This window comes from Pogona vitticeps, chromosome 2 (assembly GCF_051106095.1).
Source record: "Pogona vitticeps strain Pit_001003342236 chromosome 2, PviZW2.1, whole genome shotgun sequence".
In the NCBI taxonomy this organism is placed as follows: Eukaryota; Metazoa; Chordata; class Lepidosauria; order Squamata; family Agamidae; genus Pogona; species Pogona vitticeps.
The window spans coordinates 58800065-58817276 of NC_135784.1; the positions used below are offsets into that span (position 1 = coordinate 58800065).

At 43.5% G+C, this 17212-nt stretch overlaps 1 protein-coding gene across 8 annotated transcripts in view; it reads left to right on the forward strand.

The window, feature by feature from the left end:
* GRIP2 (glutamate receptor interacting protein 2) overlaps positions 1 to 11970 on the forward strand; it is a 557587-nt gene extending 545617 nt beyond the window's left edge. For all 8 annotated transcript variants that reach the window (XM_072989504.2, XM_072989505.2, XM_078385239.1 and 5 more), the window contains exons 23-24: positions 4185 to 4331; positions 9556 to 11970. In XM_072989504.2, coding sequence (XP_072845605.1) covers positions 4185 to 4331; positions 9556 to 9750 — 342 coding nt within the window. In that variant the 3' untranslated portion in view covers positions 9751 to 11970. The remainder of the gene's footprint in view (positions 1 to 4184; positions 4332 to 9555) is intronic.
* Positions 11971 to 17212: the final 5242 nt, after the last annotated feature.

Consider the following 17212-nt stretch of genomic DNA (forward strand, 5'->3'; position numbering starts at 1 on the left):
AGGGGAAAGTCCAATAAGTTTTATCGTTTGCTTTTAATGCGGCTTGAAAATACTTGGCCTGATTGACAGTCACATTTTATTTTATTGTATTGGAACCCCTCCCATACAAATTATTTCACTCTCTCTCCTTGTTTTGGGTTACAATTCCAAGAATCCCTTGAGCTAGCATGGCCACATCCTCTGTGTACATGGGGAAGTCGTGAGAATCAAGACTTCTAAAGCAAGAGTGGATAAGCCACAGGCCATGTGAAGCATGAAAATGGCTGGTATGGGCCCTTTAAATTAGTAAACAGGTTTTTAAAAGTGCCCAGATGAGCTTTTCAATTTTTAGGATTTTTTGTTTTTTTTATTTTTTTGAGGGGTGGGATGGCTCCTAAACCAAAAATATCTTTTGGAGGACTCCAGCAAATTCATATTTTTCTGGTTTTACTCCCCCCCACTTCCTGGAGACCCTTGGTAGCAAAAAACAAAAAAATGAGTTCAAAGGCCCACCCGTGCCTACCTCTACCCTTAAGGAACAACCTTTTAAAACTTAGGCATGAGAATGAGCAACACTAATGAATGATACAGCACAAAACAAGCCCTTTTTGATGTTGGTTTTGCTTGAAGGAAAAGCAATTGTGTGTGGGTTGTCTGGTTAATATGTTCCAATGAATGGTTCTGTTTCTTGGGCTTAAGCATATGTGAGGTTGCGACAGAGCGTACGCCCGACACATACGTACATGTTTCATCCACAGCACCTCTCTTTAGGGTGGCAAAAGACTTTTGTCTGAGTCCCTCTGGGGCTGCTCCCTCCCAGCATAAACAGCACGGAGCTGGGCAAGCTATTATCATGACTTGATTTAATGCCACTTCCTCCGTTGCTATGGAAGTCTTAGGATGGGCATTGTCTCCCAGGGCTTCTTGAAAACACAGCTGTTCATAGCAGAGGAAAGATCTTGGGAAGAGGAAAACAGTACTCTTCCAAGGGCGGAGTTACGCCAGTATTAAATGTTTGCATGCCCACACCTGACTGCAAAATATGTGTCTGTCCTGTGTGAACTGTGTGCACCCTTCGCTGCTCATGTTCAGATTATTTTACACTGTGATTTCCATCGGGCTCCCCCAAAGACAGAGGACTAGAGATACAGATGAAATCCATAGTATTGTCCTCATCACCGGTCTTCCTCTTAACTGCCCCCCTGCTATCTCTTACAGCTGTTTAATTCCTCTGCTTGTGTTTTGCCCATCACAGCGACAATGTCGTTAGTGGGCAGTGAACACCTGCGACTTAGCAAAAGACATTTACATGATGTATGATGGCATGATCTCTATTATAACAGTGTTGACTTTGCCTCCCAGTGTTAGCTTAGTAGTCAATGACTGTGGTGCCTTTCAGCTGATCATCAGTATTAGTAGCTAGGCTCACTGCAAATCTTTGGCCTTCCTTCTCCTCCTCCTCCTCCTGTTTGCATTTCTCGTCTATGGATTGAGAATAGGAAGAGCCATCTCCCTTAATCAGTACTCTTTTAGCGAGAGTAAGAGAGAGAGAGAGAGCAAAAGAGTCACCAGGAAAGTGAGCTTCAAAACCATCTTTATGAGTGTCCCACTACAGGAATCTCCTCCCTTCCCCACCCTGCAAGTGAAAACGGAAACAGAACGGGTAGGAATGATGATAGGGCACAAAGGGTTGAAGATTGACCCATTGAAATGCATACATAAGAGAGTGCCATTTAATGACAAACCCCCAGAAAGTATGTGGATCCACACAGAACAATGCAGCAGTAGGGTCCACATGAGCAGATTGTGCACTGAAGCAAATCAGAGTAAAGTAGAACAAAAATGCATCACCACTCACCAATGATGCTGTGCAAAAAACTTGAAACGTATATACAGTACATGTTTTCTTGCTGCTTTGCCCTTCTTGCTGCTTTGCTATTTTCAGTCCTGTATTAGACAGTGGGAAAGTAGTGGTGTCATGAGTACAAGGAGAGTAAAACAAAATATGCCCAGTGGTGGAGAAACTCTTAGTTATGCTTTCGTACTGGAGAAAAGAAATTTGAATTTAGTTCCAAGTACCATCAAACCTCACTGTCTACCCATTTATTATTGGCCGATTTAAAAGCCTAATAAGGAAAACATTGTGCAGAGCATGCTGAAAGGACCTGCATGGAACATGCAGCTTTCCGTGAGTGCTCCCTAAGGTTGGTCATCTGTGCTGATCCTATGCTTCCTGCACTCTGCCGTGTTTTGTTTTTCACTTAACGGCCCTGGCGGAATGATCTGCCTTCCTTCATTTCCTTTTGTATTGGGGAAAGAAACTGTGCCCTCTAACCAAGTTCTTCAAAATGAATTCTTTGCCCTTACCAAGGGCGTCAGTCTGTCTGCTCTGCATGTTCTCTCCTGCACTCACTTGCTTCTGAAAGAGTTAGCTCCCCACTCAGTAAAGAGGCTTCACCTCTTCCCCTCTTTTGCCACTTTTATACTGTTTGAGGATTCAGAGAGAATCCAGGACTTTGTTTTGTGCCCATTTCTGCAATTTAATTTCAATACAGTATAGCGTTCAGGCAAACCAGCAAGGACCCAGCCAAGCACTAAGTCCCTCATCATGGCCAGCTTCCTGGCTGATAAAACATCACAAGCTTCATCTTGTTTAAAAGTCAGGGTGAGTTCCTCAGTCATTAATTTATACATTAAAATTCAGAAAGCAAACACCTGGATGACAGACAAGGCCTGAGAAAAAGCCCTCTCTGTTTTCCTCTACTTTGGGAGAGGTAGGTTTTATTTGTCCCTTTTCAGCCTCCTTTCTGTGGTTCTGTATCCTATCTAATCTCCAGGCGATGCCCTGTCCCCTTTCAGGAAAAGGTGCTCTTTTCTTGATCCTCCTCCTTGCTTGGTTAGCTATTGCCCAAGTGTCTCTGGCTTCTTCAGCCCAGCCTCTTGGCTTGCTGTATACGTGCAACACTAGTAGCGTGTGGATTGGGCCCAAAAGAGGAAAACAAGTGAATGGGGGTGTTGAGGAGGTGATCCCCCCTGTAAAGAATTTCTTGCCCAAGACCTGGCGCCCACCTTGTCCCAGCACTGCTTGGAATGTTGGGGTTTTGAAGCCAAAATTGCTATCCTGTGCATTCTTAAAAGACAGAGGTTAAAGAGGGTAACAGTTACCGATTATCCACTGCCAAGGAGCGAAAGCCTCTCGCAGAGATTGAGGTCTCTGGGAGTTATCTGCCTAATGAATAATGTTGTTTTGAAATAACCATAGTAATGAGCTGGAGCCAGGTAGATAAATGCATGCTTGGAAAGCTTACATGTGGGGGGGGGGAAATCTGGCTGGATGAAGCACATGCTTTGCTTTCAATGAAAACAGCATTTCTGGGATTCTCCCAGAGTACATACTATTTGACTGTGAAAGAAGACTAGTAGTGTCTTGATTTTGAAGTTCTTGCATTGATAGTTTAAATGTCCTCTTTTAACTTTTTACAAAAGGCTTGGGAACCTTAGTATCTCTCTACAGGAGCAAATTCTGCAGCTGCTGGAGATAGCCTCCAGCAAGATTCCAGGCTGGGAATAATGTTCCTTGGACCAGCAGAAGTTGCTCACCCCTAGCCTAGTGAGCCTGAGGTCACACACAGGCATACCCTCACCCTGTTATTGCCCCTCCATGTCCATAAATACTCTTTAGTGCATCTCCCTGTGATATGATTCTTCATCATTGTGAGTGAGCATGCCTGAATGGCACTATTTTGTTGTGCATATTAGCTTAATCCCTCTTCCTCTCTAATTAGGATGAAAGAGGTATTGTTCTTTTTAAAGGATCAGGATGCTTTACTGATTAAAAAGAAACCCCTCCCTCAGTATCTCACTTTTTTTTTCAATTTGTGTCTGGGCATTTATATTCTGCCCTTCCTCCAAGGACCTCAGAGCAGCTTGATTGGATTGAATGTCTCCTTCTTTGGTATTATATTTGTTACACCCCTGTAAGGCAGGTCAGGCTGAGTGGTAGTGGAATACCGGGATCTGGACTTATCAGGAGTTTGAATTCAAAGCTCTCCAGGAATCAGTAGAATCAGTCCGATGGTGGGATGTGCAGGACAATCATCCAACTATCCAAACTGGTGAAAGCTTCACAATCCTAATGGGTTTGTGCCTTGTGGGCTTGTTTTCTTTTCTTGTTCACACTAAATGAGGCTTATCATTTCCTATAGATGACCATCTGTAAGGATCCAGAGACTGAAGACTTTGGATTTAGTGTCTCGGATGGCTTGCTGGAAAAAGGTGTTTATGTGAATATGATCCGTCCCGATGGACCTGCTGATCAGTGTGGACTCAAGCCGTATGATAGAGTCCTTCAGGTAATCATCCCAAGTTATCATAGTGAAAAGGGATTTATAGTGAATAGATTTATTTTCAGAAGGGTTTTCCCTCTTGCAGTACACCTTTGCAACTATGACGAAGGCAGAAATCCCCTCTTTCTGCCAGCAGCTCATGGGGGATGAACAACAAATGAGAACATAGGCAATTATCTGATACAAACCTTCTTCAACCAGGAACCCTGCAGCCAGGATGATCAGCTGGGAATGATGGGAATTCTAGGAACATAGAAAACTGCCCTGTTTTGAATCTCATTCTTGTTCTGTCTAGCCCAGGATGATTGACACTGAACCATCAAGAGTCATTTGCTGTTTCAGGCAGGAGTATTTCTGTATCTTCTTTGCCAGTGCAAAGAATTGAACCCAGGACCTTCTGCCCACAAAAATATTATCATTAAGTACATCCAAGGTGGGGGCAGGGAAGACACTAGGTTCAGGCTGTGCCTTACACTGTGGGTCTGCCTAGCTCAATTACTGCCCACACCAACTGGCATTGGCCCTCTAGGTTTCAGAACAACCTCTTTCCAGGCCCTATCTGGAGATTCTGGGAATGACGTCTGGTGGGGCCTCTGTGCATGCAGAGTCTGTGCCTTGGCAGAGAGCTATAGCTACTGGCACCTTCAGTAGACCCTCCTGAAGAGGACAGTTTTCATTAGCTCTTTGTGAGGCAGCTGTCCAGTCCTAAAACCCTGGAGGCAGTTGCTCCAACCCTCCAGCCTTGAAGCTTTTCTCCCTTTCCCCCTCAGAAGTTGGGAAGCCATTTAAAAGCATCTACCAGCTGTGCCAAAATTAACTCTCACACATGCTGGGTTGGTTGCAGAAAACCTGGCAGCCATCTTGGGAGCCTCATTTGTGCTTGTTCTGGTCCCCAGCCAACGGGCCTGCTTTCCAGTTGTTCTTTTGCCACCTCAAATGAAAAAATGGGCAGAAAGAAAGGAAAAATGGCCTGGGGTGGGACCAAAAATTAATTAGGCTGTCAGCCATGTTTCTTCTGAAGTCTGGCAATTTAATGGCCTCTGCAAGTGCTCTAAATTCAAAGGGGACTTGAGCAATGCTTCCATGAGCTGTGCATGAACACCCCTTAGGAAAAGGCCACACCATCGTTTCCATAAGACCTGGAGCTGCTTTAATGAACTCAGGCAGCCTTTTCCAACTCATTATCCCTGTGATCTCTTGGAATAAGCTCCTGAAATCCCTACACATCACTGGAGTTATTAAGAGCTTTTCCCCAACAGATCTGTGTCTGATAAAAAGAACATGTTTTTATGAAAAATCCTACCCGAAAGGTCGACCGTCCCAGATTTAGCCTTGGCTTTCCAAGGTGGGGTTAGGAAAGGCACTGGCCTGAACCCATTGGATAGTTGTTGCAAATCACTGTTGACAGTACAGTGGTGCCTCACTTGATGAGGATAATCTGTTCCAGCAAAATCGCTGTAGAATGAAATCGTCGTCAAGCGAAAGTAAAAAACCGATTTAAATGCATTGAAAACCGGTTCAGTGCATTCCAATGGGTGAAATACCTCAGTGTCCAGCGAAGATCCTCCATAGGGCAGCCATTTTCGGTGCCTGTATAGTGAGGAATCCATCCTAAAACACAGCAGGGAGCCATTTTGCACAGTGGGGAGCCATTTTGAAACCAGACGATCAGCTGTTTTGATCGTCGTTAAGTGAAAAATCTGTTCCCGAAGCAGGGAACTGATCATCGTAAAGCGTTTTTTTCCTATCTAAACATCGGTTTGCAATCGCTATAGCGATTGCAAAACGATGTTTAGATAGAAAAAAACCGCTTTATGATGATCGGTTCCCTGCTTCGGGAACAGATTTTTCGTCTAACAAGGTAATCATCAAGCGCGGCACCAGTGTACTGAGGTAGAGAGCCTGAGGGCAGCTACCTGTGTTCTCATCTGGGAAAAGGCAGAGTTGGAGATGGTTCCTAAAGCTACTTGTTTAAATGGCAGAAAATGTAGCAGATTAGTTTGACTAAAAAGTTGTAGAGGCTTCCTTGGCTTCCCCTTGACAAGGAGATGAAAGGTATCATTTACTCAGTAGTAAAGTGGCCACCAGGCATGAAGGATGTGTTCTTTGTTGGAAATATGGGTCCTTCCCTCTCACTGGGAGATTTGGTCAACAAAAAGCCAAGTCCTAAGATAGCAGTGGGCAACATGTGGCTGATAGGGACCCAAATGCAGCCCTTAATTTCCTGGGAGCACCTCCAAACCCCCCAAATTAAACAAAAATCAAGGGAAAATGGTTCAGGAAGTCACTTTGTACCATCCAGGGGATATAGGACAATGTTTTGAGTTACCAGCATTCCCAAATGCCCACATATTTCCCTAACTAATTCCATTTTTATAAATACGCTATGAGAAGGCATTAGGGGCTTTTTCACTACTCCCCCCCCCCCGATTTGTCAGAAAAAGATTGTGGTAGGAGTTGCAAGTGTCAGTGTGGTCCTCCAAGGTCCAGGGATGGGTGTGTGTGGACGTTGGATTTCTGGAGATTGTCCTCTTCTGCCCTCAAAGCTTTCTAAGGAAGATATTTGGCATACCTGCAGATCAGATAGGCACTAGGCAGGCTGGATTTTATCTAAGAAGCTTTATTACATACTAAAAGGTTTACAGCATCTTCTTAAAAGGGAGATAGAAAAACAGATAGGTCATAAATAATATAATGATGAGTATAATAACACAGGAATACTTCCCTGGGCATAGCTTAAATAAAGGAAACATGTCCAAGTATTTATTAGTGACCATAGCAATAAAACAAACATTCCTCATACATCTGCCTACACCAGGAATGGGTAGTTTCCAGATATTTGATAGTTCTACATCCCCATCCACGGACTTTGGCAAACTGCTACTGTGACTCTCCCCAGTTATATACATACATACATATGCATATACATATGCATACATATATATACATATACACACATACATACATACATATACATATACACATATACTGTATACATATACATATACATATACACATACACATAAACGTATATATAAATAACTGGGGAGAGTCACAGAAGCAGTTTGCCAAAGTCCGTGGATGGGGATGTGCAGCTAACAAATATCTGGAAACTACCCATTCCTGATGTGGAATGTGGAGTTCACCATTCCTGGTGTGGCTGTGGAGCTGAGAAGATTGTTACCATATATATATGGCAACAGTCTTCTCAACTCCACAGCCAGAACAAAAGAGGAAGAGACTTCTCCAAACTTGTAGGATAAAAGTGCTTGCATGAGCTTGGTTGGCGAATGCCCACAAATCATTAGCAATAGCTTCCCTGACTATCTCATGATAGATAACCCACTGAGTTTGGTTCCTGGATAGGGAGCCAGAGATTGAGAATTCAGTTCCTCACTGTTCCTCCTGGGAGAAGAGTGAGCCTATGTATCCTTGTGCAAGCTGCATAGTCCCAGGCACCCAAGGAAAATGTGAACCACAGACCTAGAAAACCCTGGGAAGAGCTTCCATATGTTGCAATCAAATTGACACAATGATTATGATTAGCAACCCTTTTCTGGCATGGTGCCAGCATGTAATGTGAAGGACATGTTTCATGGTGCTATATAATGGCATGGCTGAATCTGTTGGCCAACCATGGCAAAAGTCCTAATCCAGGTACAGATGTGGAAGAGCTAGACCTACCATCTCATCCCCTCCCATCTGAGTCCTACTTGGGTCCCCCAGGAAGTGACACTGGAAGAAATCTTAGCAGCACTGGAGAAGGCAAAAGGTCTTTGCTCTGTCAAAACTCTGGCTCAGTCCTTGAGATACCAACTGCTGAGATCTCCTCATTGTTTTTAAATGTCACAAAAAACAAAGAGTCAATCCTGCTTCTCCCACCTGGATATTTGGAACAGAAACTAAGAAATATACAGATGCTGTTACTTCTGAGAAGGTATAAGAACCATGGCTCTAATCTCCTAAATGTCTCAAATGCTTACCTGACAGCTGGGATTATTTTGATCCACACCCTATACTATTTTTACCATGACTTAAATGTTTAACGGCTGATTTATTGGTTGAAGTTAACTACTGAAGCAATATTATTGACTTTGTCCACTACATCGCTGGCCCATCTTTTCTCTAGTGAGTTCAAGACAGTGTACATGATTCTCCTTCTCCTCCCTTTATCCTCAGAAAAACCCTGTGAGGTAGGTCAGGCTAAAAAAGAAGAGTGAATGGCCTAGAGGCAGCCAGCGAGTCCCGTGCTTCACTGGAGACTTGAACCTGCTATCTGGCAACCCTGTGAAATTTTAATTAAGTTAAATTGAGAGATGGGGGTGTTCATGTTCTTATCCACTCGTCAGCCTGGCAGGGAGACTTGTCTTCCCTCCTTCCGTCAGGAGTGGGTAGCTGACCGCAAGCTCCAGAGCAATTGGAAGGCGAGTGGAGCCGGCAGCAGCGTAAGTGGATGGTCCGGCCCCAGAGGGGCGCATCCCTGTTATGCCCAGCTGTACGGGGGTATTCGTATTCAAATATGAATATGAATACCCCCGTCTCTAGTTAGAATCTTTAAACTTTATAGCCATAAGCCATAAACTTGGTGTTTTCAAGCTTTAGAAAGGCAGGAGTATTCCACATTTCAGTGCTCCATGGTTTTTTTGTGTGTGTTTGTTTGTTTTTTGCATAAAGTGCTCCTGAGCATTGTGTAGATGGGGAGCTGTAACAACCAAATGCCGGTATAACTACAAAAATGCCATATTTTGGAGTCTCTGACCATTTGGTGAGTGGCTTTGTGTGAAAGGTATTTTAGTCCCCACTCCCCAGTCCATAATCCCAGATCAGGAATAGAACGGCCACCAAGAACTCAGTTCACAATTTCTGACTTAATGTGCGTAATGAGATCACAATCAGAAATGATGTTCCATAAAAATAATACTGTTTGATACGATAATGTCGTAATATTTCAAGTTCAACAAGAAGTTAAAGGCCAGAAGTGAATTTTATTGGATATTTCTGCCATAGTTCACCATGATTTGGTTTGGTCTGGGTTTTTTATGTGTCACAGTAGACTTCTATTAAATAATCAATTTTGAGGTAAAGTTACTTTAAAAGGCAATAAAATAATGATGGAGCTGTCTAGCTTTTCCAATTTGCTCTCCTCATAAGTGTGTGTGTGTGTGTGTGTGTGTGTATTCTCCTTGAGCATTCCCCTTAACCAACAATGAATCTTTTCCCATCTCCTCAGGTAAACCGCATTCGAACAAGGGACTTTGATTGCTGTCTGGCTGTCCCTTTAATATCGGAGGCAGGAGACAAGCTGGACTTGGTCATCAGCCGGAATCCCCTGATTTCAGCCAATGCCCGGCTAAATGATCATGGGGATCTGCCAGGCCAGCAGTCGGTGGGTGTGGAAGTGAAGACCAACACACAGACACTATGAAGGGCGGGTTAATTTTGTGTCAGCTGTCCTTGAGTGGGGCAAATTGGGTTAATGGGTGTCTCTTGTGCTTCTCAGTTTTCCGTTGCACTGACATTTGTCCTTAATCTGTGTCATGTGACTTGGCATGATGAAAAGCTTTCCAGTGAGCCATACCTTTGAAGGCTATCAATCTTGGTCTTGAAGGTCTGAGCTGAGAGAGATGGAACGGCTTAGCACAAAGTGTGGAACTGGCTGCAGACAGCAAGAAGGCAGCCCCCAGTGGGACTCATCTGAGGAAGGACACCTACTGTTCACACTATGAGCTTCTCCAGCACATAGGATGAATAGGGCACAGACCACTTTTTGCCCCAATGTTGAAGGGCTTGGATACATGGTGCTATTTTTGTTGTTGTTTGCTTTGTTATATCATGTACAGCTGATCTTAAAATTTATCCCCTCTCGTTTCTGTGGCAGGCATCCCCTGTACTATCCCACAGCCCTTTCTTAAACCCCTGCAAACCCTTGAAATCTTCCCTCACTCCTAGTTCTCCTCAATCTCTGATGGATCAGTGTGCCACACCACATTCCCTCTAAAAGCCACAAACAGATTTTCACAAAAAACTGAGCCCACAAGAGATGAAACTCAGACACTTGGGCCTCTTCTCTTCCTGCCTCAACTGAGGCCCATGTTCTCCGGGACACAGCAAAAACACGTTCACCACTTCCTGGACTTCAAGACAGAAATTGTCTTCACTGATTCTGTTTCTGAAAGCACTTGACTTTAACACAGCAGGTGGAAGGCTTGCTTTCCTGGGCTGCCAACCATCCTATGAGCACATATAAGTCACCAGAAAGCTCTCTCTTTGCTGAAGCCTACTTTCTTTCTTATGAGTGGGTGACTGAACTGAAGGCACTCACCTCCCACACACCCCTGCCCATATATATATATATTTTTCCCCTTGTGTATGATGGTGGTGGTGGGAGAAAGCCTTGTATCCCCTTGTCACTGTTTAGCATGAGATGTCCTCTGCTAGGTTGATATTGTATCTCCCAAGTGCCCTCGCTGTGGCTCATCTTCGTGCAAGTACAGACATGTGTGTCTTTTGTTTCCACTCACTGGTGATGGTGATGTTTCCCACCCTGGTGTAACTAACTGGCCATGGCAGCAGCAGCCCTCAGTTTTCAGTGGTTCTCTCTTCCTCCTCCTCCTTCACGGCTCGTGAGCACGATGAGGCCTTTGTGACCCTCAGCCCTGCATCTGCCTCTCCCCCTAGCCCTTGTAGTGATAATGGCTGTGATGTTCACATTCACCAAATGGTCTGCCTACAACAAATGGATTGGATGGCGATCAAGGCCGTAGTCTTTTCTCTTCACGTGGCAAAAAATGCCAGGATTTGCAGATCTCCTTCTGGCCCCTCCAGCTGCCCACCCCATGAATTTCTGGGATAGCACTTTATTGTGATTTTTCATTGAGCCTCTGATTTGGGAATTTGAGAACACCCCTAATCTGGGGGACTAGTTTCTCTTTTCCCTTGCATTCCTTTTGTTTTACAGTACTTTAGTACTGTTCCAATGCATATTAAGATGCTGTGTTTTGGCACTGGTTGGAAACCTTCACTGATCAGTGCTTTCCCAGGACTGGTTTCCGTGTCAGAGTCCAGGCTAAGCAGTGAGTCCATTTACTTTTGTTGCTATCTAAATTCTTGGCCCCTGTCAAAAGTACCAGTGATTCCCTTAAAGATGTGCATGGAGTCCTATGGGGCTGTCTCTATTTGTAGCCATTCTCTTTTCACAAAGTATGCAATATATCCATACCATTGCTGCCATAAACCTAGATGATGTGCCATAAAAGAAACTGCAGAGTATTGACCATTAAGAGCAGAAAAAGGGGTTTTTTTATATGCAATATTCTCAAAATGGCAGAAGCTCAACATGGCTTCAAACAGGTTTTTAATGAAGACTTTTAATAAGGCTTTAAAATATGGTCCTTCTATTCCCTTCCCTTGCATTTTGAATGATATGAAAATGAAATGCATTACTTAAATGTGTATTTTTATCCATATATTAGAGTGTATTCCTTGTAAAGTATTTTTCTATGCTAATTTTCTTATGTATCTATGAAAGCACAATATTCAAAGAATATTTTAGTCCTGTTTTGGACCTATTTGTAAATCTATGTATTTAAATGGTATTGCAATTAACTTAGAATTTTTCTATTGAATAAAACAAAACTCAGACAGCTTTGGGTTTGGGTTTTTTTCCCCTTATTATTCTCAAAATGTTGGAAACCAGATGACAATATGTCAGTGGGACCTATCTTTGCGTGTGTTTGGAGTTTGCCTGGATGTGGTTCAGAATGACCATTAGAATAAAATAGAGGCTGATTTATAATCTCAAAATATACTTTAAAAGTGTTATTTGTTTTGCTGAAATCTTAAGTCTTGCTGAGTTGCTTGGGGCTTCCTCCCAAGTATTTTTAGGACTGGACTCCTAAACCCAATCTTATTGTTGCCATAGTACAGTAATCCCACTGAAACTATTCAGTAGTCCTAGACTAAACCTTGTACCTCTCCCTGCTGTCTCATTCTGTCGCCTGTGACCTAGGAAAATGCAGCATTGCCAGTGCATGAATGAGTGGTGTCATACTTGCATCCTATACTATTCCTATCCTGTACTGTTACTTCTCTGAACCAATGTTTTATGAGCATACTCTCTTGGCTGAGAGCAGTGCTGTGGAAAAGGGGAGTTTGCTTTTGAAATTCAGGAATGGGGCAAGCAGGGGTAGCCATATCTTAGAATAAGACATCAGATTAAAGGGGTCCAGAGCTCATCTGAGCAGGCAATTGGGATGGACATGGCCAGTCACTCAGTCGTAAAATGAAAGCAAAGGCAAGCCAGTCAGTTCAGTTCTGGTTGCAATTCTACATATGTGTACCTATACAATCCTCATATATGTTAGTGAACGGACTTATAGTACTACCCCATTTCGACGAAAATAAGACCTAACCTGAAAATAAGCCCTAGGATGATTTTTCAGGATGCTTGTAATATAAACCCTACCCAGAAAATAAGCCCTAGTTACTTTAATTCGATTTATACCCCGCCCCGAGTAGACCTGGTCTAGAGGGGTGGGGTATAAATCTAATTGAAGTAAAGTAAAGTAGTTAAGTGAAACCCTGCCCTCCAGCATTGTGCAGCAACCAGAAGAAGACATGACTGTAAAATAAAACAACTCCTGAAAATCAGTCTATGGCCATGGCCCATGGCCAAAAAAGGTTGAGAACGGCTGCTCTAGAGGGTGTGGTGTGGGGGCAATTTTGCTGTTTCCCCTTCTGAAATGCTCTAGGCATGGAGGGGGGCTTTTTTTCAGAACCAGAATGGACTTCTGACTATTTTCAATTTTGAGAAGACTCCTTTTAACCCTGAAATGGAAAATAACCATTAGATTTCTTATTAATATACACAAAGGGGAATAGCAATGATCAATTCTTTATTTTGGTGCCCTTCATTGTGTTATAAAACCTCCCTTGCTTCTAGGGAAATTAATTCCATCTGTACCTGCAGAGTAGATCTAGTTGATCAGTTGCTGATGTAAATCCTATTGCTTCAACATGTTCACTCTAGTTGGGACTTCTAAATGGATTTAGGCCTAAGGCTGTTATCGATTGCGAACTTTGAGACAGTAACATCACATCACATCTGACTTTGTCTAACCCTCTTCAATGCCTCCAACCTGATTAACTGTCCTCACTTCAACCCAGTTAAGAGCTCTGGAGAAATCAACACTTTGCTCACACCCTTGTGATGTGTTGGTTGTGTGCTAAAAATGTCCTTGCCATCTGGAATTTTTGAAAGGTTCCCCCTGCCACGCCCTCCCCTTCTTCTGATGGGCCAATATGGTTGTCTAAGCTTTTCTTTCACTGGATGTGTGATGCCACTCACATTCAAGAGCACTAATAACAGGTACCAAGTCTCATCATGAAACAGGAGCCTCACAAGAGATAATAAAACTATGGCAAGGTGTCGGTGTTTAGATACTGGAAGTATGCTGAAAACGGGGGCAGGGGGCTAGCTTATTTTCCGAGGAAATGGTTGATATTTTTCCACACCCAGATAAAGAAAGCACTTTGCATAGTGGTATTCCCCCCATCTGGCCACCTTTATTATTTGTGTTACATAAAGATTACAGCGGTGCCTTGCATAGCGATCGCTCCGTTTAGCGATGAAATTGCTTTGCGACACATTTTTTGCGGTCGCAAAAGCGATCGCTTTGTGATGTTCCCTATGGGGGAATTTCCCTTTGCGATGCTCGGTTCCCTGCTTCAGGAACTGAGCATCGCAAAGCGACGATTTTAAAACAGCTGATCGGCGGTTTCAAAATGGCCGGCGGGTAAACAAAATGGCCACCCGCTGTGTTTAGGGATGGATTCCTTGCTTAAGAGGCAGTGAAAATGGCCGCGCTATGGAGGATCTTAGCTAACGGTGAGTTTTAAGCCCATAGGAACGCAATGAAGGGGTTTCAATGTGTTTCTATGGGCTTTTTAATATCGCATAGCGACGTTTTCGTTCTGCGGAATGAATTTTTGCGGAATGAATTAACATCGCAATGTGAGGCACCACTGTATTTAGAATTATGCTAAACTCAGGGCATGGCAAAGGATACCCAGTATGTTGTAGTGGATAGAGTGATGGACTAAGATTCAGGAGCCCTGGGTTCAAATGTGCTCAGTCATGGAAATTCACTTGGGGTGTGGAATTGGTAAAAGTAATCATTAAATATCTCACTTACCTTGAAAGCCCTATCAGGGTTGCTATACATCAGTTGCGGCTTGACCACACAAGAGCAGAGAGATGCAAATGGTCGCCAGACTGCCATTACTGCTGCTGCTAGTAGCTATGGCCAGAATTCCTTTCAATGGTGGTCATGTAGGTTTTGTGTAAACTGCCACAGCTCATTGACTGATGAGGTGCCAGGGTGCCACTCAGTCACATGCTTGGTCACAGGCCTGACTACACAACTGATATTTGCCCTGGCATCTCATCAATTAGCCCTGGTAAGATAAACAAACCTTAAGCAAACATGAACAAACCTCTGGCTTCTATTATCTGCTGGCTACAATATTCTGTGGCTGAAATCCAGAGTGGTGTTTATGTACTTCATTGTTTTCTCTGTCTTGTTAATTTATATCTTTGGATGGTGTTGCCTGAATCAGAAGGGCAGTCATAAGATTTTCCCAACCACCAAGTTTAAGAAAAGCGGGTTTTATAGTTTTTCATATATATCTTGATGTGCTTGCACATTGTTTTGAGGGCCAGTGATCCCCCATTATTAACGACTACAAATAACAGAACAAAAGTAGAAAAGCTTGGCCTAGTGCGCTATAGTCAGTATATTCATGAGGAAAGGGCATCACACTAATGTATTACATGAATTGTTTTTCTGAAGGGTTCCTGCTTTTATTATAATAATTCTAGGGTGCTTCACAATGACATACAAGCAGTTTGGAACATCCCATACATGAAAACAGTTAGTAGAATTGAAGTCTGAGTAAAAATGGACTGAAACACCAGCACCAATCTCTCTCTTCAAAACAGTAGCCATGGGTACCTTTGCTATTAAATCTGTATTTCTAGTTGCAATGCAGAGAATGTTCCCGGCATGTTGATGCAATGAGGAAGATTCTACCAGTGAATATTTTCTAAGGGCCATGAGTCTGTAAACGGCATAACACCAGCATAGCCCATCCTGGTACTCCCAGTACCAGAGCCAGAATGATACCAATCTGGTATCGATATACCAGAATGATACCTTTTTCTGTTCACATTGGTTTCTGTTCACCTTTTTCACCAATGGTGAACAGAAACAGGAAGTCACTGCTGCCCTTCTTTCCTCTGTGTGTGGCTCTCGTTGACAACTGGCTCACCACTGTGAGAAACAGGCTGCTGCTACACTAGAGAGGCCTCCAGTCTGTTCCAGCAGGGCTCTTGTTCTTGGAAGGAAGTGCTCCTTGGATCTAGGGACACTGTTTCATGGCCGAGGGGGGGGAGTGAGTGGGAGGGGAGAAGCCTCATGGACTAAGTAGGCCTGGAATGTATTTGCGAAGGCTTTCACGGCCGGGATCTAATGGTGGTTATGGGTTTTTCAGGCTCTTTGGCCATGTTCTGAAGGTTGTTCTTCTTGACGTTTCACCAGTCTCTGTGGCCGGCATCTTCAGAGGACTGGAGTAGGAACTCTGTCCATGCTCTGTTGGTGTTTTTTGGATAGTATTTATAGCTTTGGGAACAGCTTTTTACCTTTTTTCAGGAGATAGGGTGATTAGCATGTTTTTGTTGTGATGAGGGAGGGGGGGGAGAGGGAGCGATTATCTGTCGCTGTGACAAAAAGCCGTTCCCACAGCCGTTCCCAACAAACACCAACAGAGCATGGACAGAGTTCCTACCCCAGTCCTCTGAAGATGCCGGCCACAGAGACTGGCAAAACATCAGGAAGAACAACCTTCAGAACATGGCCAAAGAGCCCGAAAAACCCACAACAGCCACTAGGCCTGGAATGCTGTTAAAACATCAGCATTACATGGTTAAGATAGGAAATAACTGGTGTGACGGTGGGTTTGGCACATAAGGTTAGGGACTGTAGAGCAGTAAAACGTTCTCTTCCCCTGAAGCACGAAGCGAGAAAAGGGAAATAAAAGTGATGGTCAGAGCCAAGGCCCTGTGATGGGAGGGGCAGGGAAAAGGTGTGGAAACTTATCACCATCAGCTTTCATTCCAGAAATAATTCAACAGCAGAGGCAGATACAGAGAGAGAGAGAGAGAGAGAGAGAGAGAGAGAGAGAGAGAGAGAGAGAGAGAGAGAGAGCAGTGTTTCAATGCAGACATGAGAACAAATGACAACAGCCATAAAAAATGGGAGAAGGTGGTATGAAATAAAGCATAACACAAACACACCAGCCCAGGATTTCTAAGCTAAGACAACAGTATTATTATAAACAGGTCTTCTGGCCTATGGTAATTTAAACAGACATTAGCTGGAGTCCCGTTGTGCAGCTCTGTGCACCAGGAATGACATCAGCAGCTGTGGCAAGCAGCCATTGAATATAGGCTTCCTTTTTTCCTTTTCAGAGTACACACAAGTTTGTCACATAGAACGCAAATAATGTACACTCCAAAATGAGAAATTGAAGTCTTAAATCAGTGGCCATTTGCCACTGATGATGATGTCACACTTGCTGAGCAGGTGGAGCTGCACAACTGGAATCCAGCCTTTATGGTATAACTTTATAACTAGCCAAAAAAAAAAAAAAATGGTTGAAACAAGCGAACTCAAACATCAGCATGAGAAATGCTACAGAAATCTGGTTTGCATTGGATACTCAATAGAAAAGCACTCAGCAGCACTCACTACCCACATGACAGTAATATTGTACTGTCTCAGTAGAAGAACCAACAATAACTCTTGCTCAAACACACCAAACAAACTTCA